Source organism: Callorhinchus milii, unplaced genomic scaffold, assembly GCF_018977255.1.
Source record: "Callorhinchus milii isolate IMCB2004 unplaced genomic scaffold, IMCB_Cmil_1.0 Scaffold3, whole genome shotgun sequence".
Taxonomy (NCBI): domain Eukaryota; kingdom Metazoa; phylum Chordata; class Chondrichthyes; order Chimaeriformes; family Callorhinchidae; genus Callorhinchus; species Callorhinchus milii.
Window position 1 is genome coordinate 60,201,254 of NW_024704744.1, and position 27,163 is coordinate 60,228,416.

Consider the following 27,163-nt stretch of genomic DNA (forward strand, 5'->3'; position numbering starts at 1 on the left):
ATGGATATTTATTTACCTCAAAAATTAATTTTCATGATCCATGTAATAAAATTGACAAAATTCCTGTGAAGCTTTTTGAGATGTCTCAACAGCACAATAAAGTGCTATATCAAATGCAAGGATAATATGCTGTAATTGTGGGTAGAGAGGGTAGAGCACACCTCTATATGATCTAGCCCAGGAGCATTGATAAGCTAGGTGGCCTCCTCCTTACTGAAAATGTATATTTCTATTGGGGGATATCTATACAGAACTTCTTCCCAGGAGATACAGTGGATGAATAGGGTATTGGGGTATGGCCTGTGAAAGAATTGGGTTTAATCAGCCAAATATCCTTTTCTAAGACCATTATTTATGCTCTCAAGGACAATGGTAGCCAAGCAATTGTAACAGAAGATGTTGTGTTTGTTTGGGATTTCAGTTGTATCAAATATATTTATAAATAAAAATATATATTAAAAAGTATAGCGATAACTCAACCGCGGCAAAGGCCAGATGGTGCCTGACCCCGGAAGGACCTGCTCTGGCACCAACTGCTCAGGGCACACCCACCGGGTAGCCCACAAGTGCACCCAAAACTGACTGAAATAAACTTAAGAGTACAGAAGGACGCTCGAGATGTAACCAAAGAGTGTCCTGAAAAAATAGGTAAGGCAAACATGTGCACGTACGGTGCCCATCGAGGTGCCTTCCCAAAGCGGCAAGTGCACCTTATCAGGGTGTGTACGGGTGCGCACATGGATATAGTGCACACAAGTGCAACTCCCGACTGTTTTAAAAGGAGCGTCCCAAAAAAAAACGTGTGCACAACCTGTGTGCAGTGAAGAAATGTACCGTAAACAACATAATGTTTTTGTATCTGTTTCACATAAGTCTGAAATGAAGGTACATTGTACAGTATAATAACAAAACATATTTGCCTCACATTTTTGCTCAACACATACAAAAAGTCTTAGTGTTGAGTGAATTGTGAGAAAGGAACATTAAAATATAAAACAAATTTCACATTATACCAGTTTACCTCAAAGCCAGTTTGTGATGGAAGGAAATTAGGAAAAGGTATGTTTCGTCAGCAGAACCTTATCTTCAGGATCTAGAAGACGTCTAGAAAACGTGAGAAGTGCTATATCAAATGCAAGGATTATTATTTATTATTATGGATAGCAATTTACTGTTGGGTCTTCATTTACAAAATTCTTCAGTGAGTCCCTAATTGCTCATTTGGAAAGTTCAATGCCCCATGTGAAACTGAGCCATACAAATTTGGAGATATCTGCTCTTTGCTGAGTTAGGTGGTCTCAAATGGGGAAGTGGTTGTCTTAGCTTGTCTCATTTGCGGAAGGAAAAGAGATGATGCAATTGGCCTCAATATCTAAGAAAGGAAACACCAGCCATGAACCTAATTCTGATAAGTGATTCCACTAATAAGTGTTTTGAGCTTGGTTCTGATGATCCCTGATGATTGACAGTGCGAGAAGGTATATGTAATAACAGTGGAGGAATTACAATGCAATACAAATGTACATTTGTAAAGTTCCTTTCACGTCGGGTGGATGTCCAAGATGTAGCCTTGCATTTGACTGCTGCACTGCAGTGTAAATGAAACAGTGCCCCTGAATACGATGAACAGATGTCAGTAGTCAAATCAATTGGTGTCAGCCTGCCTCGCTTGGTAGCGCTCTCTGAATCCGGAGGTTGTGGGTTCAAGGCTGACATTTGTACTTTGAACTCACAATCTGGACTGACAGTTCAATACAGTGCTAGGTGTTGTGTTGTGGTGTTCAAAGTATCATCCTTGAGATTAGACATTCAACTGAGGACGTATATGCCTGTCAGGTGGGCATTAAATAACCCATATGAGTATTTGAAAAGAGTCCATCCTGGATAACAATCTCCTGGATAAAGTTGATCATTCGCATATGGCTGTTTGTGGGACATTGCTGTGTGCAAATTGACTGCTGTGTTCACCTACAAAAAAAACCCACTGCATTTTACAATAAATCCTGTGAGGTAGATACGGCTCCCAACATGAAAGGTGCTATTCCAAATGTAAGAACTATTAATTGCATGGATTATTATAAGGGCTTATTTAAGTGTTTTTTCCCTGCTGCTGAAGGGAGTGCTCATGTTACCTGTGGTTTTGCCATGGGTGGCCTAAGCTCTTAGCAGGTCTGTACAAGTCAGTTATATCTGTTCGCTCTTGCAAGAACAGAATGAAAGCAATTATTGGGCATTGATTAAAATTTCCACTTTGGATAAACACAAGTTTGTGCATGTACAGTTTTGGATTCCACCTCCCAGAGAGAAGGGATGAAAAATGTTTGCATTTGCCTGGCTGAGTAGTAGCACTCTCGCCTTGAGCCAGTAGGCTGTGGGATCAAGCCCCACGTTGGGACTTGGAATAATATAGTCCAAGCTGACACTCCTATGCAGTACTACATTGGTGGTGGTCCTGTCCTTTCAGTTGAGACGATAAACTAAGGCCCTGTCTGCCTGTTCAGGTAGACGTTAACAATCCCATGGCACTGATCGAAAAAGTGAGTTTTTCCTGGTGTCCTGGCCAACAATCCCCCAAATAAAATCACTCACTCTATGGCTGTTTGTGGGACATTGCTGTGAGCAAACTGGCTGCTGTTTTTCGCTCATAAAATAGTCAATCCACTTTACAATATATGCTGTGAAGCACTTTGAGACATCTTGATGATGTGATAAGGCTCTCTATCAAATGTAAGGATTATTATTAGTATTATTTTGCATACAATACCCACACTAAAAGATTTTAACCTGTACAGAATGGGGTGAATCCATAGCCTTGGAATACTTTAGGGTGGTAGGGAGTTAGGAGGTCGGAGAGGTGGGGGGAGCAAGACTGTGGAGGGCTTTGAAGGTGAGGACCAGGATCTTGAACTGTATCCTTTGTGTGATGGGAAGCCAGTGGAGTTGGGTGAGGATGGGGGTGATAGGCTCACGGAGCCTGGTGCAGGAGAGGACACGGGCTGCAGAGTTCTGGATGATCAGCAGCTTGTGGAGGGAGGAGTTGGGGAGGCCGACAAGCAGTGAGTTTGCATAGTCGAGCCTCAATGTAATGAAAACGTGTATGAGGGTTTCGGTGGCCTGCAGTGTGAGACAGTGTCAGAGCCGGGCAACGTTGTGGAGGTGGGGGAAGGCAGAGCGGGTCATGGCGCAGATGTGGGGTAGAAAGGATAGTTGAGGGTCTAACAAGACCCCAAGGTTCCGGACTGCCTCAGTGAGGTGGAGTGTGCAACCACGGATGGAGATGCTGTCAGCGCCTGAGGTGTGGAGGTGCTGACGGGAGCCAATCAGAAAGGCGTCGGTCTTGTTGACGTTCAAATGAAGAAAGTTAACTCTCATCCAGGACTTGATGTCTGACAGACATTCTGTCAGCACAGCAGTGGTCCTGGGGTCAAGGGTTTCATCAGAGGTTAAAAGAAAAACAACAACTTGCTTTTATATAGCGCACTTTATATATGATGGTTTCGGAGTGCTGTGAAGAAAATAATCCTAATATAATTCTTGTATTTGATATTGAGCCTTATATCGTCTGTCTCAAAGCGCTTCACAGGATATTTTGTAAAGTGGTGTGTGATTGTACAAATTTTGTGGTAGATTGTGGCAGCCATTTTGCACACGACAATGATGACCCACAAATAGCCATAGAATGAGTGACCAATTTTACTTGTCCAAGATACCGAGATGAACTCCCTTTTCTTTTTAAATAATGCCATGAGATAACATCGACCTAGATAGACAACAAGGATCTCGGTTTAATGTCTCATCTGAAGGACGGTTCCTCTGACAATGCAACACATCCCTAGCCCTGTGTTGAAGTGTCAATGTATACTGTATGGGGTCCAAGTCTCGATGTGGGACTTAAACCCACAGCTTCAGACTTAGAGACGAGTGTGCTACCAAATGGGTCAGGCTGACACTAAATGAATGCGTTTGCAGAGAGCAGGGTCATAGATTGTCTTCCTGTCATTATTTGTATGTATTCAATCACAATTTTTTCCCCCAAAAAGTTAATAAATTAAAATCTTCCAGTTTGAGAGAAGAAGCAAAAGATCTGGCACTTGAGCTACTAAATGGGTATTTTTCAAAACAACACATTTTATACTGCGATTGCCTTTATTCTTGAGCTATCTTCATAATTTGTGATTTAATTTACATAAAATCAACTGACGTCCAGATTTTCATGTACAAAAATACCTTCCCACCTGGTAGACAAATTGTACTCATAACTTTCATTATAACTTTCATTGAAGTATGATATTCAAATGCAAAAAAAAATTCTGCAATGCTTAATTAAAGTTGAGAGCATGAATCTAGATCCAGTATAATTGATGTACGGTAATCAGAAATTGTCATGATTTTGTATCTTTGTTTGTCTTCAACTTTCAGCCCTCCATAGCCCATTTACTTCCCAAAGCAGCTACCAATTTTAGCTGCACTCAGTATCGCTCCTCTCAAGCTTTTTGTGGCATGCACTGTGGTCTCTTGGGTATAATCAAGAAGCCCAGATTGGCCCTGACTGGACAATTCTTAAATTGTGATTTTCTCAGGCTCCTACATAGGAGATGAAAATAACAACAGTCTCACCGGTTTTGTTTTTCATGTATAATTTAACTAGCTTCGCTTGCAACCGAAGGACCAATATGGAATGTAGATTGACACACAGACAGACTCTATAGATACAGGTAGACATTTCATCTTTATCTGTACTCCTGTGGGAGGACTTGGCACTTTAAAAATGTAATTTTGTTGTTGTTGCCGCGGCTTAGCTTTGTCTGTGTTCTTTATTTTGTTCTCACCGCTTGGCTCCGTGTTTGCTCTGTGCCCAGCCACCAGGTGTAACTGCAGTTTGTGCATACGAAGGTGCTGTGCGATGCACGATCCCACAGTACCACTTTGACTTGGCGGCCACCGGGTGTAACTGCAGCAAAAAACTCAAAATTGAAAATAGCTCATGAACGATAGGAGATACTCGATAACAAATATGTCCATGCCGCTCCCAAGACCTTTCCGATGAGGCTTAAATCATGTCTCTATGTCAATCGGTTGCTGAGATCGTTCTTGAAGCACAGACCGACATTGTCGTTTTATTAGTATAGAAGATAGAAGAAGAAGCAGTTGAATGATATACTACAGAGATTGTGTGTGTATGTACAATATAGAATATAAAGGATTAAGTAAAATAACAGGAGAAATAAACAAAGATTGACTTCAATTACGAAGGTTTTGAAAATAGATTTTTGAAGCAGTTTTTTTTGTCTCTTTCGCTATGTGTAGACCTACTGTCCAAGTCTTGTCCTGTGTTGTCTCTTTTCTCTGTCAAGGATGATTCTCTTTGACCGAGCCTTCAGCTCCCCTCTCGACTCTCTTCCCCCTCCTCGCTCCCTCCCTTCCCTCCCTCACCCTGACCATTTTCCCCCTCCTCGCTCCCTCCCTTCCCTCCCCTCACCCTGACCATTTCCCCCCTCCTCGGGTCATGACCCAACTGTGCAGCGCCTTGGGACGTCCTCCTGACGTGAAAGGCGCTTTATAAATGGAATCTTGTTGTTGTTGTTGATTGTTTCCCAGTGTGTACCCTGCAATTTATGCTTTTCCGAAAAACTTAAATCATGTTAAGATGTTTTGATAGAAAATCCAAAACTTAAACAATTCTTAAACACTTAGTTTCGATAACTCATTGTGGATTTCAATTTTACTCTGCTAACATGTTCATTTCTGATGACCAAATATTGTTCCTTTTAATGACTGTTGGATATTATAAAGAGACGGTCATAAAATGGACAGTTCAATTAACGTTGAAAGAGAAAATTTGTTTAATATTTGATATTTGAGCCTTCGTCCGACCTGGAATGTTGGGCTGAAAATCCTTGCATTTGATATAGCTCTATCACATCTTCGAGACGTCCAAAGCGCTTCACAGAATACACTGTAAAGTGAATTGAATATATATTTTGTGGGAGAAATACATCAGCCAATTGCAAACACCAGTTCCCACAAAGTGTTGCGGATTTAGTGACCAAATTATTATTATTTTTATTTTATTTAAATGGTGAGTAGAACTAAAAGCAATCATGTTTTCTAAAAAAAACTTAAATCCAAGTCTGGTCATTTATGGTGGATTTCAATTTAAATTTCACTCTTCAATAATGTTAGTTTCTGATGGCCATCAGCATTCCAAACCTTTCTCTCTCAGAATAACGTTCTGTGTATTTCTTTTGTTCTACTTAATTAAATTTTTCGAGCATTGAGATTTTTGTTTTGACTCTGTTCAGCATAAACTGTTTAATCCTGAGTATTGCAGTAGTGTGTGGTTTGCCAAGTGAGACCATTGCCTTATTAGAAGACAGCCCTTTGGGTACAGTTGCCTGTGATTTGTTCTGATTCAAAATACTAAAATAGTTCAATGGGATCTTGGTCACATTCTGAAAGGACCCCGTAATTAGAGCTGTAGTGTCCCTGATCTCAAATGTATTTACTGTCCGATCTAACAGTTCACTATCTTTATTTTATCTGCAGACTGTTATTTAACAAAAAAAAAGCTGTAGAAAATTGATGGTCCCAGGTTGGACTATATTGGAAGGTTCTCATGGAAGAAGAAGGATTATGTACAAATGAACCAAAAACGGCACACAACGCAAGCTCCAATGACGAAGTGGAAAAATTGAGTGGAACAAGTCAACTTTCTCCGCTAATTTCAGATGAAAATAAAAATAAGATTCATGAAGTACCAATAGCAATATGTAGTGATGGCATGACGGGAGGACATGAACAAAGTGAGCAAGATTTGATTAATAACAATGAAGAGGAAAACTTTAATCAGACTGGCTTTGAGAATGTACAAAGCGACAGTGTGGAGGCTGCTTGTAGTGATAGATCTGAACTCTGTAACAACATTGCTCATGTGAAAACAGATCTGCCATTGTCAGAAACAGAAGAAATTAAAAATAATTGGGATTCAGATATGGAAGGCAAATTTAAGACCAGTTCTATTGGTAAGTTTTCATATACTACTTTGTAGCATTGTTTAATACAAAGTCCTGCATTGAAAACCAAAAAATTGAAAATGTAAAAACGCTGGATTGTAACAAATATGGAACTTTAATATTTGTTTCATGGTGTCTCTTCTTGTCTGAGGTTGGGATAAGAATTTGAGGTGTTGCCTTTTTAACCATTTTTGGCTTATGAGCCTAGAATTGTGAGTTGTAGCATTCAGAATGGGCCATTCATCCACCATTCTGCACTTGCTCTGATTGTCCCACAGTCACGTCCAACATGGGTTGCTGGACAACAGTCAGGACTTCGAACCTGTGTCTAGTTTTAATTCCCTTCATAGTTAGCCACAATGAGGTAAATCTGAAATGCCTTTGTTGCCAATGTGACTGAATTAAGCTAATTAAATACAGACCAAGGATCAAATGTGGAATCTGTCTAACATATAGGGTTGGTGGCATCTTAAACTGTTGGGAAGCATTTGATTACATCTATTTGTTTTAAATTAATCTCGGGGTACAGTGGGTTTCCTTTCTATATTTAGGAGCCTGTAACAGGGTATTTTATCTTAGGAAGAAGTCATTAAAATATAATCTATCAGACACCTTATGCCCGTTTCAGCCAGAATATGCTGATGTTTAGAAAAATAATTGTGCGGGCAAAATTTTAAGAAAAAAGTTCTACTGGGTGTCAGTCTTGAGCACTCCCAAGTTCAATATTTACATTACCAGATGCTGAGTAAAGCTCTGATTATTTTGCCTTAAATTCACCTTCTTCCTTTCTATACCAGTGCAAGAGATTCCTATGCCCCCACCCACTCCATATTTCGGAAACTAGGCTAAGTAGTCTTTCTGATTATTTTGCCAATTTCTTTGGATTTGGGGCAAATTTGTTTGCTGTCTGTATCCTTAGGGATGATACTTTTTTTATATACCATGAAATAAATTTCACTTAAGTGAAAAGCATGAAGATCTTCATTCCATCAGTCTGGGCTAGAATTAAACCAGGTCTTTGAGTTGAGGATCATAAGAGGTTCAGATGCCCTATTTGATCTCATCCTTCCAGAATATGAGACACTATCTATCCATAATGGCAACATCTTTCTTTAAATAAGTCCAGTGTTTGACTTCAGCCACCCCTGGTAATCTATTCCAGCTTTGATTATCTTCTGTGAAAAGAAATGTACTGAAATTCTGATAACTCACCACTGGGATAAGTGGTCAACTGCACATAACTAGTCACTCACTCAATATACTAGCTATTGTAGTATTTTGTAATTTCAAAATACTGTACTTTGGCTAACTAGTCAACTCTGATAAGTAATCATTTGAGCTATTTCTCTTGTGGTCATGAGTTATCAATTTCATTGTACTTCCTGATATCCAACAATAACAACAAATTACAGCTGTACCGGGAAGACCTCCCAAGGCACTGGACTGCTTGGATGAAGTCTTAACTTGTATTTTTTTGTTAACACGTGAAGCTTGAAAAAGGCTTCTTTTGTTGCTCATTTATTTTAAGACATGTTATCTATGCTAAAGGTGATTCTTGTCTGATGCTAGAGTGAAGGATCTGACAGTATTATTCTGGGTTTACTTTTGTTTCTCCTGAAGTATCTTTAATAAATCATAACGGAATAGATAATTTCTCTCTAAGAAGCCTCTGTGAAATTTACTTGCCACCAATGCCATCCATGAGTTAGCCATCCATGTTCTAAACTTTTATTAACCAAATCATTATTTTAGACTGTTTTGGGTTTACAGAAACATCTGAGGAAAAAGCAGTGGAGTTTGTGGATACCTCAAAAGCACTGAGCACTGTTCTGTGTGAGAAGAATTCTGATTTGGATATAAATTATCAGCAAGTTGATGGGAAAAGGCTCCTCCAGTCTCTACTGGACTGCATCCAGGGAGTAACTGAATTAAGCGATGTCAATCTTCTGCCACAGTATCTCCATCAGGTACCCCAGTTATGCATTGTGCATTTTGTTTTTCCTGTCTCAATGACAAACGTAGTAAGATTTTAAAAATGAGGAATTTTAAAATTGTAGGAAAAGATTTCATTCAACTTGGAGCATTCCAGCATATTTTATTTCAGGCACTGTCCTTCCAATGTGAAAGATAAGACTATATAAATAAATCTGTAAATCTGTTGCTGAGAAATGCTTCTGTACAGTTCTGTTCTCCCATGTGTCTCTCCTATATGTTTAGCTTTTGTTGCATCTCACAGGTAAACTCATAGAATACAAGAAAGTGATGACACTGTTCAGAGTACATGAATGTGCTGAAATATCCATAAATTCTGAGTTAAAATCTGAGTTTTTTTATCTGGTAAATTTTGGGTGAAATTTTGGAGCATTCAGAATAGCCTAATTACACAGTTCCATTTTCTTTATTTATCTGATGCAAGTTATGTATAGCAAGGACATAGTACACATGGATTTGCTTTATACTTAACTGGCTGTTACAGTAAAGCCCCATTATAATGTAGGTAGGATCCATTCTACAGTCCTGTAGCTCAGTGGTTAGAGCACTTGCCTTGCAAGTGAGACACCTGGGTTCAATTCCAGACAGGACGAAACCTTGGGCAAGTTTCCTTACTCCACACAGAGCCCTAATAATAATCCCTCCAAAACAAAACAATAATAAATTGGTCATTTTCAATCCACGACTGTTTGTGGGACACTGCTGTGCGCAATTGGCTGCCGCGTTTCGCCCACAACTATACGGTCAATTCACTTTACAGTATATTCTGTGAAGTGCTTTGAGACGTTGAGAAGACGTGAAAAGCGCTATATCAAATGCAAGGATTATTATTATTATTATTCACTTGTGATGTAACAGGGTCCAATTGCAGTCAGGACTTCCGCAAGTGTGGATGAGCAGAGTTACCCGCACTCCAACTGTCTTCCTGCACTAAAAGGGTCAACTTCATTGAGTCGCCACTAATGTCACTTCGCATGGCGTAGGAAATGACGTCAGCGGCAATGCGATGACCAGAAATCTGACTTTTTTTTTTACTGTGGTGAAGCCAAAATGGCCATGTTGCAGATCACCAGATCATCAACGATGTCATTTGTTGGCAGCGACCTGATAACATGGATGCTAGCCAGCTTTTTAAAGTGATTTGGCCATTTTTTTTCCACCTATATTTTGGATTTTTATTAAGTGTCAGGGTTCATACCCCCAATCGCATTAAAAGTGAAGGTGCACTGCACCAAAGGTGCTGTAATGGGATTCTAGTCCATATACCGAATCTGACTTGTATCAATGAAATGTCTTAATGGTTTATTGTGTACTAATGGAGTGAAATATTATCATAATAGAATCAAAGGAAATTTATAATCGGTTTAGTTGTGCTTTGTTTTGTAGCCAAGACAGGCCTAAAATTGAAGGGCAGATGGATTGTAAATGTTACACTCTAATTTTTTTCCCCTTATTTTCAGATTGCAGAAATCTATTTCCATGAAGAAGAGTGTATCCTTTTACATTTGGCAGTGCCGTCAATTGTTTCCTGTTGTAATTTTCCTGGTGTATAAGTTAGGAATGTTGCAATACATTTAATGTTGAAATTAGGCCTGAATGGCTATCCTAAATATTGACTTTTTAAATATCTGAAGTGTGTAGGGTATACTTGATTTGGGATGTAACCACAAGAAAGGATTAAACTATTTATGAAAGAAAACTGCTTCTTTCTGGACTGTTGCTAGAACTTTCTTGCACATGAAAGGATTTTAATAAGTCCACTGTAAGCTTGAACAAAAGTTAGCATTGTGTGTTAATATATTCTGCAAATCTGAGGTGTTGATGCTAATGATTTAGGAATATTCTTGGCCAGATAGCGTGAGAGGCTAAATAATCCCTTTGTGAGGAAGTGGAGACTTCTGGAGATCATATCTGCTTTGATCAGCAGGAGCCCTTGTATAATAAACAAAAGAACAATTCTTTAGAGTACTGGGGAAGATTTTGTTATCTTCTCTTCACTTGTTCTGTCTCACATTTTAAAAAAAATCAGCAAATTAAGTTTCTTTTAGATAGATATATGTGCAAGAGTGAAGTCTTAACTTGTATGTTTGTGTTAACACAGTTTGAAAAGCTCCTTTGTTCATTTATTTTAAGAGTAGGTATAGCTTGTTTCCTGCCTGGGGCCGAGGGTGTGAGAAACTGAGATTGACATGTAATTAATGTGAATTCAAACCTTGAACAGTAGACTGATCATTTATTTATTCATTGATGCGAGAGTGGAAACTTGAACTAGAGTGAGTCACTTGGGAGGGATAGGGAATGATGCTTCCATAGGCAAGGCTAATAGCTGCAGTGCTAAATACAGGTGGATCTGGTTTACAGGTGGTGGAAGAAAATCTGTTCTTTCATTGGAACCCAATCTTAATTGTGGTTAAAATTTAAACAAGAAGTCAATCAGATAGACTGCAAGGATTCTGTGAAGCATTCCCTATGTTCATGAGCATGGAAATCATCTAAATGTGACCAGTTAAAATAAAAATGATATGGTTAACAATAAAGATTGTGACGTGAGCAAAAATAAACCAATTTAATGTAATTCGAGTAATCTTAGCTGAGCTGGGAATGGACATAACCATTGCTGCATAAATGTAGCTAATGGATAAGAACACAAAGGCAAAAGGCAGAAATATGAAACATAGTTTGTGCAGCAGTTTTTGAAAGTAAAAGCTAGTTGGAGCTGTTTTTTGGAAGGCAACAAAAATCGTTAATTCTTGTGCATGAATGTCAGGATTTTCTGGAATGTTGAACATCATCTTTCGCCCACTGTGTCATTGAGTTGAAACCAAAAGTCCTCACGCTCCCTCACCCCTAATAATTCTTTAACAGTACTTTAAAACTCTGGAACTAAATGTCTCCTAATCTAAGCTCGAGTAGTCATCTAACTATTCTTTCTTGATTTATCTGGTCTTCTTTCCCAAACTTCCCTAGTATTGCGCACGAAGGGTCTACAAGAAGATTTCTCAATTTAAGTAAAAACCATCATTGTAATGTAAGGAGAGGAGAAAAAAATAGAATTTCATTGCAAATTTAATATACATGTAGGATAAAGGCATTTTAGGATTCCTCAGAATCAATAAATCTTTGGAAGGGCTTCCCGACATGAAAGACGCCATACTAAATGCAAGGATTATTATTATTTATCGTGTTCACTTAATATGATAAAAAACTATTCAAACTCGTAAAACAGTACAGTTGTTTTGGATTCATTAAGAGTAACTTTCCTTTACGCTATGCTGTACCTAGTTGAGAAAGCAATTCAGTTTATTCAGCTTGAAAAACTGTATCATCAAACTCTGCTGGCTAATCTTTCTGCTATTCAGGATCATTGGGGTATGTATAGAACAGGTCCATAATGGTCATTGTCTGTAAACATTATTTTAAGATATTCATTGCTGTGGGAATTTTTTACATTTACAGTGGCAAGCTAATTTTTGAACATTATCTAAATTTATAGGCTATTTGGACTGGCTGCATCTCAACTATGCCTGTGTGTGATTATTTTATTAACTAATTTTTGTACTGAATTGTTATTTTCTAATATAGTCCAAAAATAATATGCATATATTATGAATTCTGAAAGGATGGGATCATAGAACTAAAGGGCTTTCTTCATCCGTGCCTCTCTTGTGATGTTGTGATTGTAAATGCTGCTGTATTGCTCAGATGTAGTCATTTCTTTGGCATTCCAGAATTAAAATGGAAAACCGCAATGCCAAATAAGGATTCCGAAGGGAGAGTACTCAAAGCTTTGGATACTGACAAAATAGAAAAGCTTACTGAAATCTGTGCTTCACACTGCAGGTAAGTTCACTTTGAGTGTAGACATATGAGCTGCATATGTGTCTAGAATCTTTAATGTGTTGGAATTTTTAAACCAAGGCAAATTTCGGTGTTCAAATTGCAGCAGTTCCTCATTCTGACATTAACATTTTGATGTTGGAGGAGGTAACATGATGGGGGTGGGGAGAGCTAAATTAATGCATAGGATTGGTATCTGAGGACTGAGAAGAGAAGACAGAAGCTGGTAATGTTTACATTGGAGCACAGACAATTAAGGGGTGATATTTCAGTTGTCCGTTTAAATATTCGCTGAACAAGCAACTCTCACAGATAAATCTTTGAAATTTCTCCACTTAGCAGGGTTTCACCCATCCAATGTTGGAATCTGCATTTGTGAATGTTGAAATTCTGGTTATAAGCCTGAAGAGATTTTTTTTTGCATACTCCCCCACCTCCCCTATGCCACATGCAGTATGCTGTATGTGCCTGTTGTACTGTTATTCACTTGCTAATGTCTTAAGGAAAACAATTTGGAGGATGAGTGACAGCATACTACAGTGGGGATGCTCAGATGCAAGGAAGACATGGTAGAGTAAATAGTAGAGAAAAATAAATGGGCAAAAGGGATTCTGGACTAGGGAGACTCTTAAAAATTCTTCTAAAAGATGTCAAAGTGTTAATTGCTCTTCAGGAATTCTCTTACAGACTCACTTACGAAGCTCTTTCAAATGAGAATGTTATCCTATGTGAAGGGTACTATAGAAGTGTAAGTTGTTGATGATTGCTAAAAAAAGCTTAATTTGGAGAAGAGATCCAATAGTCTTGCATGGGAGAATCTAATTATAAATATAAATTATATAAATATTTTTGCTCTGATTTCCACCTTTCATTACTTTTTTAAATGTTGTGAATTGTAGCAAGTTGCATTTCCTTACAGCACTTGTGAGCCTTGATAATGAGTGTCAGAGGGATATTTGTCCATGAAACCCTCAAAATAACTCAGACCTGTTCTTTGCATTCACGTGCATGGTATTCAGCACAGAGAAGGGACTGAACTTGGAATTTTTTTGGTGACGCATGATTCACAAAGCACAATGTCACTAAGTCATTTGGAGTGGGGCTTTTTGCTAAATATGACAAAATGGTTCTATGAATGCTGACCTGTTTATTAAACATGGTAGGTTCCACTGATTGGAATATTTTACTGGTTGATAGCACATTTCAATTATTCCCATGGGTGTAAAAGCTTTTATAATGAATTCTATTTTTTATATTGGTTAGTGACTCATTATCGAGATTGTATTTCAGATAAATATTTGGACTCCTCTGCAGAAGTATTCAAGTGCAGCTATGTTTCAATAATGATGCAAAAGATATGTAACATGTTGGCAATAAGTATTTACATATAAAAAGTGTTAACTGCATTAATATCAAACTCTTAAAACACTTTATTTTAAGGTTTGAATTCCATCAGCTGCAAACGTTATTGTCCTAGCCCATTGCCACTAGAGGAAAACAAGAGTCTTTCACTTAACCATATTGTTTCAAAGTAATCTGTATACCCTGATGTCAATAGAAGCTAATCATAGCAAAGGAAACATGGTTATCTGATCTGTTGGTTGTTGGAACACAGTCTGGTCTTCAAATTTCTTATCCCTTTACAAATAATCACACTCCCATGCAGCAAAATGGCTGTAAAATAGAATATTTAATCTTCCAAGCCAATCTAAAAGTAAAATCTAATTTGCAAAATGCTGTTATTTCTCTCAAGAGTATATTTGGCAATAAACTGCTTTTGTGTTTTGATACTCATACACAAATTCTTTGATGTGGGGCATTTATTGCCTTGTGCAAGCAACAACCTATTTTAAAAAGGTGTGTGTGAATATATTATATATTTAAAATTGAAACTGTTGTAAATGACGATGGTTACTATAAATACTCAGCCCTTGGCTCCTGTTACAACTGGATGTTTTGTTGCATTGCTTCTTACATTTAAATGGTTTGTTGGGGACAGTTATGTGCTTTTATATTAAGCTGAAATTCGTCAACAGAAGCAGTAGCTCTCAAAATTGCAAACCTCATTGGAGGATTTTTCAGTGACGGGTAGAGTTCATCCACAAAAGTGGTCAAATCTAGGATTGCAGATTTTTCCTCAGGAAGTTAGACATGTAATTCATTTTATATATGGCCCTCTTCTCGTGTACAGCAGATATTTATAATTCTGGCAGGGATCGTATGGAAATGTCATTCTATGGAGTTTTTGAACAGGCTAAATATTTGAGAGGTAACAAACAGATTCAGGATTATTATCAAAGCCGTTTACAGCAGGTTAAGTATAGTCATTTGATTACTGAAAGCTGATAAATGTTGAAGGAACTAATTTCAAGAAGGTAGAGCTAAATTAACTGCTTAGGATAGTCATTAATATCTAGTGATTCGGTGACTACATTATTTCAACTTTTGTGTGTGTTGAATTGGATCTCTTGATCCAAGGAGATCAGTAACTCCTCCATGTTAGTTTGTTTCATTGATTAACTTTATATTTCTGTACCCTGTTTGAATATTTAAAGGAAAGCACTCTGAGATGAATTGAGTTGCGATTGGAGTTCTGAGAATGAGTTTCTAATAACCCAATTACTGTGTTCATGCTTTAACTTGTAACAGTTGGGTGACTTCAAACAGTTTTGAACATTTTTTTCAGGTTTGAGGTTAATAACTTTCAATTTACAATGCTAATCTTGGTTTGTATTTAAAGACTACGGGCCAGTGCGTTTAAAAATAGTACTGACCTCATTATTGCCCTGTTTTTGTGCTTGATTGCTGAATTCTAAAACTAGATGAAGTTATAATTAAATGGAAATTTCTACAGCAGTCTGGGCCTTGACCACTAATCACCTGTTTCAGCAGTTGAGATATGAGCTGCTTTCTATTTCTTAGCTTCAGCACAGTGTGTTGCTTCTTTCATCACTTCTCCTGAGTTGTTCAGAGAAAATAGGCTGTGTCAGTATGAAGCTTATAAGAGGATAAAAATGGAATCAAACATGAATTCAAAAGCAACTATAAATGGAAGGATGAAAAATGGGAAATGCAGGAAATTTACAATGCTAGCATGAGAAACGTTATGGAGGTAAAAGGGTAGAAAGTTGTGAATAGTAAAGGCAGATAATACTTGAAGAAACCAATAGAGAAAGAATTGGGAAAAAAGTAGAAAGATAAGAAGGAAAGAATAAAATGCATTTTAAATGTTTTCAAATAGAACTGTGCCATTTGTACTTCTAAATATTATAAAATTCAGTGGCATTTAGTGTGTATTAATACTTTTAGTGTGTATTAATCTTTCTCCAGTACTTGCAATAGTTGGTGTACTTCTATTATATTGCACTGTGAAAAACAAAATACATATTGCAGTAACCTACATCTTAGTGGATAGTGCTCTGTGATTTGTTGATATTGTGATATCTGTCTTTAATGGTCTTCCATTTAGTCAGATTTTGCATGTGACTATTGTCTTAATTAACTATCTTTATAATATTTTATCTACTCTTTCAGGCCAAATGTACCTGTAGATAAGGTAAGAATATTTTTGAAAACATTTTAATCAAGCCCTTATGCTGCAAGTCTTTTTGAGATTGTTTAACTACCAATACTTTGACGCTAAAAAAAGTTTAAGGTAGTGATAAATATATCATAGTTGATTACTCTTCACAGCTTTTTGAGGAATGACTTTGAGGGACTCAATGGCCTTTTCTAATACTTAGTTTTTTTTGTGCTTGTACATTTACTAGAAATCAGTTTGTTTTCTGAAAGGGTATTTTAATAGGCTGCAACACTAATGATGTCGTCGGAACATTTTCATTAATTCTAATGCAATGGAAACTTGAAGCAGGGTATCCTTAGTGAGTACGTAAGATTAATGAACTCTGTTCTTTATTTAGAAGCCAATTTAGAACCTAATCACAATATTATTTATTTAGTGTTGCAAACAATATACAAAATGCCATAATTGTATGAATTAATGATCTTAGGTACCACAATTGAGAACATTTGTTGCTACTAAAGCATTTCAGTTCTTTTTACAATTATTAAATTGCCCATAATAAACACATTGCCCAACACGCGATTGAAGGTTTTTTCCTAAATGAATACTGTTGGAATGCACTGTCTGTCATGAGTTGTGATAATCTTCTTATTCTGTGGGCAATGTTGAGCCAGGTTCTGAAATTCTTTCCAGAATAATTTGTGGACTGAAAGTGTCAGCCTGGCTCAGTTGATGGCACTCTCACCTCTAAGTCAGAAGGGTATCGTAGTCTAAGCTGACACTTCACTACAGGACTGGTAATTGCAGAATGCAAAGCGAGTTTGTATGATAAAAGTGGCTCCACTACAACCTCTGGTGGTCATCAAAGGATTTGCACTATCAGGGTGCTGTAAACAAAGTTGTAAGTGCAACTTCAGGGATATTGAGAAGCGACTTTCTAAAATTAAATTCTGTTTTTCCATATTGAGGACAAGAAAATTGAAAAATAGTGTGATACTGTGCCAAATTTTTACAAAGCAAGTTTTATTGCTTGTGGAGTCCTGTAGCTTCGTGGTTCGAGCAATCGTCTCACAAGCGAGAGGACCTAGGTTCAATTCCCGGGCAAGGCGAAACCTTGGACAAGTTTCTTTACTCCACACGCCTCTGTTTACGTAGCAGTAAGTAGGAACCTGGTTGTTAGTCGATTGACAGATCGCTTTTCTGGGTGTACTAATCCCTTTAAATAACAATAATTTGGTCACTCAATCCACGACTGTTAATGGGACACTGCTGTGCGCAGTTAGCTTCTGCGTTTCGTCCACAAAATATACAGTCAATTCACTTTACAGTATATTCTGTGAAGCTCTTTGAGTTATTTCGAAGACGTGAAAGGCACTATATCAAATGCAAGGATTATTATATGTGCCACCTGCAGTCTAATACAAAGACTGCAGTTTGACTGTTTCAAGTTCCAATGACTAGTCTTTTTGTTGGGGTCACAACAATTGTGTATCAATCTCAATTCTTTAACATTTCAGATTACTGCATTAGGGCAGTGCTTCTACGATTGTCTCCTCATTTCAAAGGGACCAGATGTTCACAAGAAAAATGATGCAGACAGCAATTCTAGTAAGTATGCATGATTAATACTTCTGATGTTTTCTTAAGTTAGTTTTGATTAGCAAAGGTATTGACTGGCTATACCTATGCCTAACACTTGATACTGTTTTTGAAAAATGTATTGCCCGGAAGTTGGCCATTGTTTTTAGCTCAGAAGCTAAAATAGCCAATGTCTTGGCTAGCAGGTCACTTCAGATATCAGTAGCTACATGTTATTCTTGTTCAGGCTGCAAGGAGTGACACCAATGGAAGATTTTCTTTGTCCATTTAAAAAAAAGTCACTGCACTTTATATCCTGTGAAGTGCTTTGAGAAGTCCTCCCAAACGTGAAAGGTATGATACCAGATGTAAGGCTTATTAATACTATTATTATAACATAGCCATTTTGGCTTTCCCATTTCACCCTACATTCACCTCTCTACATGCATGTTATGAAGCGGAAATGAGGCAGATCCCAAGAATTTTGGATATTTGGATAGAGAAGTAAATGTCAGGGTCCAAACTTCAACTGCATGCTTAAGTGAACCTGCATATTAATTAAGTGCTTTGTAACTGTTCTACTGTATAGTCAAATTGCCATGGCAAATCTAGCAATTATGAGATGTGCAAAATGCATGTTTTAATGAGAGCATGTTCAGAGATTTTATCTTATTAGTGAATCACTAAGGTAACATATTTGCATATTTTGGTGTTTCTAGGAATTTGACTTGAGACTGTTGTTGATTAGTGCTTTATGGACATCAGCAGTCATTAGTAACACACACAGAACCATACTTGGCAACTAAATCTATTAACCTAACCACAATAATTGGAAAAATGGAAGTCAATCATCCAAAAGAAAATGGAAGATTACTTGTATAAAAATAATCGCATCAATGACAACTGACATAGAAAGAATAGATATTGTCTGACCGGTGTGGACTGTATTGCATTAGCATATATAACATAGTTGCATATATAACATTGTATAAGACATTTGAGAAAATACTACATGTATTTCTACTTCACAAACTGATGTCGCGAGATATCAAGGGCAAGACATGAACAGGGCCACTCGTCCCTTGCCTCCTTATCTCCTTTCATCCCAGCAACATTGTGTCCCGCAGAATACTTACTCATTTCAGTCTGCATCTATCCTTGTATCCTGGCCTCCTGTGCTATTCTTCAGCAGATGCTTCTCTACTTCTTTAGGCATGAGATATACTTTTATTGTGAGTCTGTAAATCCCCAACTTGGGTGGGAGGGAGACAGAATTTTTGTTTTAGTCATTCAGGTGCCTGTTAACACGTGGAAAATCATCTCCATACTTAAGAGTATCCAAACCAGACATCGTTTTGCATAAGCATGAAAGATTTCTGTCTGAAACGGAGTGGACACCCTCCCCCTGGAGGGATGCACCCTGATTTCCTGGAAAGTATTGGATGAAGGTTGGCAAGAGCCTAAAGCCCACTTGGGGACCCCAGTGTGTGCATATTGGTATTGCTGAGTTTAACCAACTAAAACTACATAACTCTCCATTGCAAATGTTGCCTTGTAAGCTTTCTGCTGCTTGTCTAGGTAGCTTCACCTCGGGCTTTGGCCTACAGGTGAATTGGAAGAATTATTGTGCCCAGTGTCTCATCTGCTTCTTCAAATCCTACTGATAAACCAGGCTGAGGGTCTTGAAATATTGCAGACCTGCCTGGTTCAGGAATTGGACAACTGAGACAGCTCAGCTCCAAAGAGACCCAATTACCTATCTTAACTCTCCCCCCTCTCCTCCCAACTCGAAGGATATTGACAGTGGAAGAGGAGAAATAATTAGTTCTAAATACGAATCATAATCTGAACTTTTTACATTTCAAACCTAGGCCCTCTAGTTACCCCCATATTGTAGGTTAAATTTAAAATATTACAAGACATCTTCGCTAATTAATTTATGAATATTTTGAACAGCAGGGATCCCAGAATAGACTCCTGTGGAATTCAGCTATTCCTTACTCTCACATGAAGCTGTTTGTGTCATCCCACTCTGCTTCCTCCAGCTAAGGCAGTTTTCGATACAAGTAGTAAATTTTGCGTTAATTTCATCGTTACCAAATTATTTTATTCACTAGTTAAATCTTCAAACAATTCTTGTAGATTTGTGAAGAATGACCGTTTGCTTCTAAATCTGTAATGGCTCCATTTTATAGAGGCTTTCCTCCTTATGTAAGCATTGATGGTATTGTGTACTTTCCCCATTACAGATGGACTAACTGGTCGATAACTTCCAGGCTCTTTTTTGAATAACAGGATAAAATTTGGTATTTAACAATGCAACAATTTGCACTTGTATATTGCACCTTTCACTTTGGGGCAGCATCTCAAAGTGCTTTACAAAGACTGAGCTAATGGGTGGAGAGAGACCTCAGGTATAGCTCTAACGCTTTATGATTCCTAAAAATATAATTTGAGCTTTCATCAATTTTTTGAGAATCCTAAAATGTATTAATTTGGCCCAATTGCCTTGTAGACATTCAAGTCTTTAGTTTCTTCATATTGCATATTCTGCTACTTCTGTTCTTCTGTTTAAAATAATTCTGAGCTAAACAAACTCAATCCGTAAATTGAGCAAAAAGGACTGGATCTGGAATTGGACCATTCTTCATTTGAAAATAAATGTAAAACACATGTGCCATGTCTTAATCACCATTATCTCTTCCTAACTTGTTTCTTAAAATACATATCTGATAGGTTAAACGTTTTAGTGTTAACATTCCTTGTGGTCTGCTGTCTTGTTTTCAATTGCTCTCTCACTTTTTAATATTCACTCAGTTAACCTCAACTCCGAGCCCTCTGTACTTTTGTTTCCTTGTCTCTCTTAAAATATTTCTGTTTGGCATTTAGATTACTTTTGACTCCTTATTCAGTCATGTTCTTGATCTTCTGCCGCCTTAACAATTTGACCATTCGTCTTTCTCCCTGATTCAGCTCCAAGGCTGCACTTTCCTGGTTTCACACTTATCTGCACGAAGTTTCCACTTTATCTAATGACTTCTCCTCCTGCCCCTGTACGGTATCAGGCTCTAACTGTCCTCTATTTCATCATCTACATTTTCGCCCACAAGATATATAGTCCATCCACTTTACAGTATATTCCGCGAAGCGCTTTGAAACGTTCCAATGACATGATAAGACACTGTAACAAATGCAAGCATTATTATTATATCGTCTCCCTTGGTAACATACACAAGAATCAGGACCACTTCCTTGTCCATTATATCTGCGCAGGTAACACTCAACTCTACCCTTGACTCAGCTCCAAGAACTACTGTGGTGCTGTTTAATATTTGAATTATTACAATTCTGTAATAAAAATGCCACGTTTTTCATCAGAAAAATCACTATACAATATTGGTCTATTTACTTTTCTTATAAGTAGTTGTCTGGGAACCATGAATGACTTTTTGAATCACTGAATAGTTTGTTGAAACGATACTGACAATTCTGTGTCTGTTCTGCAGTATGTTACAGAAGGTGTCAGCCTGGCACAGTTGGTAGCACTTTTGCCTCCGAGTCGGAAGGTTGTGGGGTTCAAGCCTTATGTTGAACTCGCATAGTTACTTGAACTCACATAGTCTAGACTGACACTGCAATGCAGTGATGGTGGAGGAGAGTTATATTATCAGATGTTAAACTGAGGTCCCGTCTGCCTGTTCAAATGGACAAAATTACATTTATAAAGTTGTCTTTCACGTTGGGAGGACGTCCCCTAAGGCCCTGAACAGTCAGGGATCAGGACCCGAGTGTGGGGGGAAGAGTTGGGATGAGGGAGGGCAGAGGGGGTAGGAGGGCGGCTGAAGGCACGGTCAAAAAGAATGATCTTGAGTTGTGCCTTGAAGAGGGGAGGCAGCAAGGCGAAGGGATTGTGGGATGGAGTTCCAAAGAGTGAGGGCAGAGAAGCTGAAAGCCCGGCCGCTGATGGTAGGGTGGGACGGATGGGAGACCTGGAGCAGGGTGAGCGGACAGGTTGATAGGGGGTCAGCAGGTCAGAGATGTAGGAGGGGGCAAGGCTGTGAGGGGCCTTGAAAGTGAGGACAAGGATTTTGAATTCTATCCTCTGAGGGATGGGGAGTCAGTGGAGCCAGGCGAGGGTGGGGATGATGGGGTCCCGGAGCCTGGTAGGAGAGGACATGAGCTACAGAGTTCTGGATGACCTGCAGCTTGTGGAGGGAAGACCGACAAGGAGGGAGTTTCTAGTCAAGTCACGAAGGCATATATGAGAGTTTTGGCGGCCTGAGGGGTGAGGCATTGGCAGAGTCGGGCAATGTTGCAGAGGTGGGGAAAGGCATGGAAATGGTGGAGAAAGGACAGTTGAAGGTTGAACAAGACGCCCAGGTTCCTGACTGGTTTTGTGAGGTGGAGTGTGCAACCATGGATGCTGATGCTGCCTGTGCATGAGGTGCTGAGGCGCTTGTGCAAGCCAAACAGGAGGGCCTCAGTTTTGCTGTAGAAAGTTGGCTCTCATCCAGGACTTGATGTCTGACAGACAGCCTGTCAGGAAGTCAGCTGTCCTGGAATCGAGGGTGGACCAGAGAGATAGAGTTGTGTGTCATCCCCGTACACGTGGATGTTGACCCCATGTCTGTCACTGAGCAGAAGCACGTAGTGGTTGAAGAGGAGGGGACCGAGGACAGAACCCTGAAGAACACCATACAAGATTATGCGGGGACTGGAAGAGAAACCGTTGGCAGAGACAAACTGGAGGTGGTGTGAGAGATAAGGCCTGAACCATTCAAGGACAGAACCTTGAAGGGTGAGAGGAGAGGTGGTGGAGGAGGATGGAGTGATCCACGGTATCGAAGGCAGCAGAGAGGTCGAGGAGAATGAGGAGGCAGAGGGAGGCCTAGTCACAGAGTTTCTCCCGATGTTGTAAAGAGAAGGGTGTTTCTCCCGATGTCCTGGCCAACAATCCCTCACCCTACAAAAAATTGGTCATTCACTTTATGGTTATTTGTGGAACATTGCTGCACGCAAATGGGTTGCTGCATTCACCTACAAGTACAGTCACTGCACTTTATAGTAAAATTTTGTGACATGCTTTGAAACGTCCTGTTGATATGAAAGGCACTACGCCAAATGCAATGATTAATATTACAGATATTGTTTGAACCTTTTATATTACTGTACATTTCCCGCTGACTGGAGTAAGGAGTAACCCAAATCTGACAGTTTTTATTTGCCAATGGTGTATTCTTTCCAACATTCTCCACTGATTTTGTAATGCGATAGAATCCTGCACAATTTGTACTTCCATAATGAGAAAATCCTCAGTAAAAGAAAGTCAGAGGAGGTAGTTTGTACATAAATGGTAATGAAGATATTTTGAACTTATTGGGAAAGTATCCCTGCAGAATTTCAGATTCTTCATCTTTTTATAAAACAGGCTTTCCCAAGTTGTTGCCAATCTGAAATCTTTACACCTAGTTAGACACCTCTACAGGAAATTTTCTGGGGAGCTATATATATATTACATATATAATACAAATATATATTAAAAATCCAATGTTAAGCGGTTCAGCTGATCTACTTTTGCAATGTTGATAAATCTTAATTTATGAAGAGCCCTTGTTCGTAATGTGAATGCATGAAGTGCATTTGGCAAGGTGCATTAGTTAAAATTGTATATTCCAGAAATGCATATGTCAAAGATATTATTTATTATTTAATGCCAGTGAGTTTTCAGTAAAACATTTGCTGACCTCAGTGGGAGTTACCCGGTCTGGATGGAGTAATGGAAATGTGCTCAGAAATTGTTTCCATACAATCTGGTGCTTTCTTTGGGATGTATGAAATCGTAGCTGGCCTTATGGCCACGTTTATACCGTTTCAAGAAGATTAAGTACGCCATCAACATTTTCAATTTGAATTCTCTTCATATTAGATACAAGTAATGTTTTCAATTTTTAAAACATCACAATTTAAAAGCAGATATTAGCTATTAAGAAATTGGTCTTTTTTTGTTTGACCATAATCCTTACTTGAATTGTGGTACTCCCACTAACTTGCTTTTTGCTATATATGTTCGATTAAGTTTTCTGTAGTCTACACACAACAGCTAGAAATGTTTTTGCTTTTTAAAAAATATTCTGTTCAGTTTAATGTTTCTTGTGAAAGCTTAAATTAACATTGAGAATGGTTGGTATAAGTTAAAAGTTATACTTTTATCCGAATAAAGAATTAAATTGTTGCTACTTTTGACAGTGAAATTTCTTGGACGGACTTCTGCCAATTTGTCAATCTTTCAACAAAATTTCTTGTTAGCTGAATCAGATGTCACTTGCATTCTGTGTGGTGTCACTTTCAAGTGCTCACCTTAATAGTCATTCCAGGTCAGCCATCCATCAACAAAATATCAAATAGGGAGAGGTATCAATTAACTAAAAAGTAAAAGCGGTAACAAAATATTTTTTACATTGATGCATGCATGGCTGAAATAATGCAGGTCTCTAAGTGATGACTACTGTATTATAAACATTTTCAAATCGGTATTCTAGTTTGTCAATAACACAATTCAAGCTGATATCAGAGTGGAAAAAGATTGAGGAAATTTGTTCTTACCCCTTAGATTGCTGGTAGAGACTGGAATAGCAATTGTGTTCACCTTCCTCATGGTTATGTTACTGTATTATGAATGATATACCAACTAAAAATATATATATTATCAACTTTTGTTTTCCATCTTTGCCTCTATTTTCTCTATATTTCAACATGTACTTAATTTCTACCTGATGCAGGCTTTCTGTTTAGATATATTTTGAGGGGAAGTAGGAGAGAAATGTCTATTTTCCTTAGGCTTCCAGGTTGTACTGCCTCATTTGGAGATGGGAGAAATGCCCAAGATTTGCTGCCTGCTTAAAAAAGCTGTTTCCTAGCTTAAGGTTTACAGTTCGAAATTAGTCTGGTGGCATCATAGTTGTGACCAGATCAACTTTTGGCACAAGTTTTTAAGCATCACTTATACACCGGAAGCTATTTGATCACATTGTTATTCTCTTCCTTCTTCCTCCCCCAACCTCAGATGATGTGTCAACAACATAGACAAGTATAGTGTGCATTAATCTATTACAAGTTGGAGTCATCCGACACCAGTTCAAATTATTCTTGTCAGATGGGAACCTTTGTTTTGTTTTGCTAGAAGAATAGCATTAAGCTATCACCGGTGCACATGTTTTGACTATCCAATACTTTCATCATCCTGATTTATGAACATAATTTTCCAAAGTGCATTCTGGACGTCAGCCAACTAGTTCTGGAAACCAATTTTGTGCTCAGTTTAAACCAGCTTAAAACTATACACCTGCTTCATCCAGGAGGATGGTGCAGTCAACACATCTGCTCCATTGGCCAAACCAATTACACCAGTACCACTCGGTAAATCTGCCTTTCAAAACAATGAAGCTTCATAAGGACATAAAAAATGCTAGACGAATAAAGACCAAGGGCCATCTCGTTCGCCTTCCACCTTCCTGGCGGTTGCGTGCACATATGTGCCAAACTACCTATGTACTATAATCCCATAATATTGTCTATGTTGTTGAAATATCATCTGAGGGTTGGGGGAGGAAGAAGGAAGAGGATAACAATGTGAAAAAAATACCTTCCAGTTATAGCATGGAACTGGTGAGTAAGTGATGATGACCAACACCACACATGGAGCAGGAGTGATGAATGCCCCACTCTCCTGGATCAAGGAGACATACAGTTTGAAGCAACTCTTGTTGGAAATAAGTGCAAAATTGGTAGAGGAAAAACAGTAAATATAAACATTGTCAACATCGGTAAACTTATTGTTGTTGCACAAGTACAATGGCCATTTTAAATGTTCATGCTAAATTAAGACTTTTGTTTCTTTTAATGAAGCACTTTGAATTTCAGTAAGTCAAAAAACTGGAAGGCAATATTTTATATTTTACTGAGTTATTTTAAATGGTGTATGCTGTATTTAAAATTCTACCTTAACAAGAGTACGTGCAACTTGACTGTTGCATTATTACGTCTTAAAGTAGAGCAAAATGTCTTCATTTTTAACCTAATTACTTAATTATAGACTTTCGGTAACAGAGCTCACAGCATATAGGTAGTCAGTAAATATAAATGGGCCTCACAGTGAGCTAATGTGAATTCACTGCCTGTCTGTGCCTGAATTGATGAAGTATAAAAACCCATTAAAAATTTAATGTCACTTATGCCTGGTTATTGAATGGATCTGAGCCAGGATTAGCAGATGGGGTTTCACTTAACAGTCACATGATTGAAAATTCAAAGTCAGAGCATATCAATTTTTCAAGGGCTGCATCGGCAAGCGTCTTGAATCGCAAATAAAAGGTGCATTTCTTTCTTTTGTTTGTAGGTTACGTGAATCAACCTGCAGCTCTATCAACAGTGCAAAGTGCAGAATATAAACCCACGCCATTGGAAATGACCAAGGGCAGGACAACTGAAGCTGCACAGTCTGGAATAGCAGTGGAAAAAGGCTGCAAGATAGCGTCAACACTGTGTACTGCTGAATCATCGCTGGAGGTACAGAGAGAGACAGCAAGAGCAAAGGGCAGGGTGCACCCTGACAACAAGGCAGAGTGCTTGGATTCTGAAAACACTGTAACGGATAAAAGCTGCTTCCAGCCAGATGCTACAGCGCCTTGTGAGGACATGCTGACTGCAGCAAAACCAATTAAGACAGAGGGCTTCTCTGATGAGGCAGAGGTTGTTACAAACACTACTCCTTTCTTTCATGCAGGGGAAATTGAAAATCTACATCATGATTTGAAATCTGCTGGCAAAACTACTGAAGAAAATTGGCATAAGAAATTGTTGAAATGTAATGACACTCCTGTACAAATAATTACAGAAGATCAAGCTGTGCCCAAACAAGGAAATCATGCATCACAAAAGCATATTAACAGTGATTCTAATGATGGCTTAAATAAGATTATGTCTAAACAGGATGGGAATCATTGTGAAGGAAATACAAGGATAAACCAGACACCGAAGCAAAGTGCAACAGATATTTTGAATGAAACAGGCAAAGAATGTGAACAAATGGAAGAAAACATAGGAACAGAAGTCACAAATGAGGGAATTCATTATGATGTGGAGTTTAATGAATATCAGATGCCAGAAAAAATCACAGAGATACGGGAAGAAGACTATACTATGGAAGCAACCCTCCGACTAT

At 38.3% G+C, this 27,163-nt stretch overlaps 1 protein-coding gene across 1 annotated transcript in view; it reads left to right on the forward strand.

Moving 5' to 3' along the window:
- cnsta (consortin, connexin sorting protein a) overlaps nt 1-27,163 on the forward strand; it is a 48,968-nt gene that overhangs the window by 10,866 nt on the left and 10,939 nt on the right. Inside the window, 8 exon segments of the mRNA XM_007898405.2 lie at nt 6,547-7,022; nt 8,784-8,980; nt 10,466-10,496; nt 12,288-12,374; nt 12,734-12,845; nt 16,377-16,398; nt 17,883-17,973; nt 26,339-27,162. Of these exon segments, the coding sequence (XP_007896596.2) occupies nt 6,617-7,022; nt 8,784-8,980; nt 10,466-10,496; nt 12,288-12,374; nt 12,734-12,845; nt 16,377-16,398; nt 17,883-17,973; nt 26,339-27,162 (1,770 nt within the window). The 5' untranslated portion in view covers nt 6,547-6,616.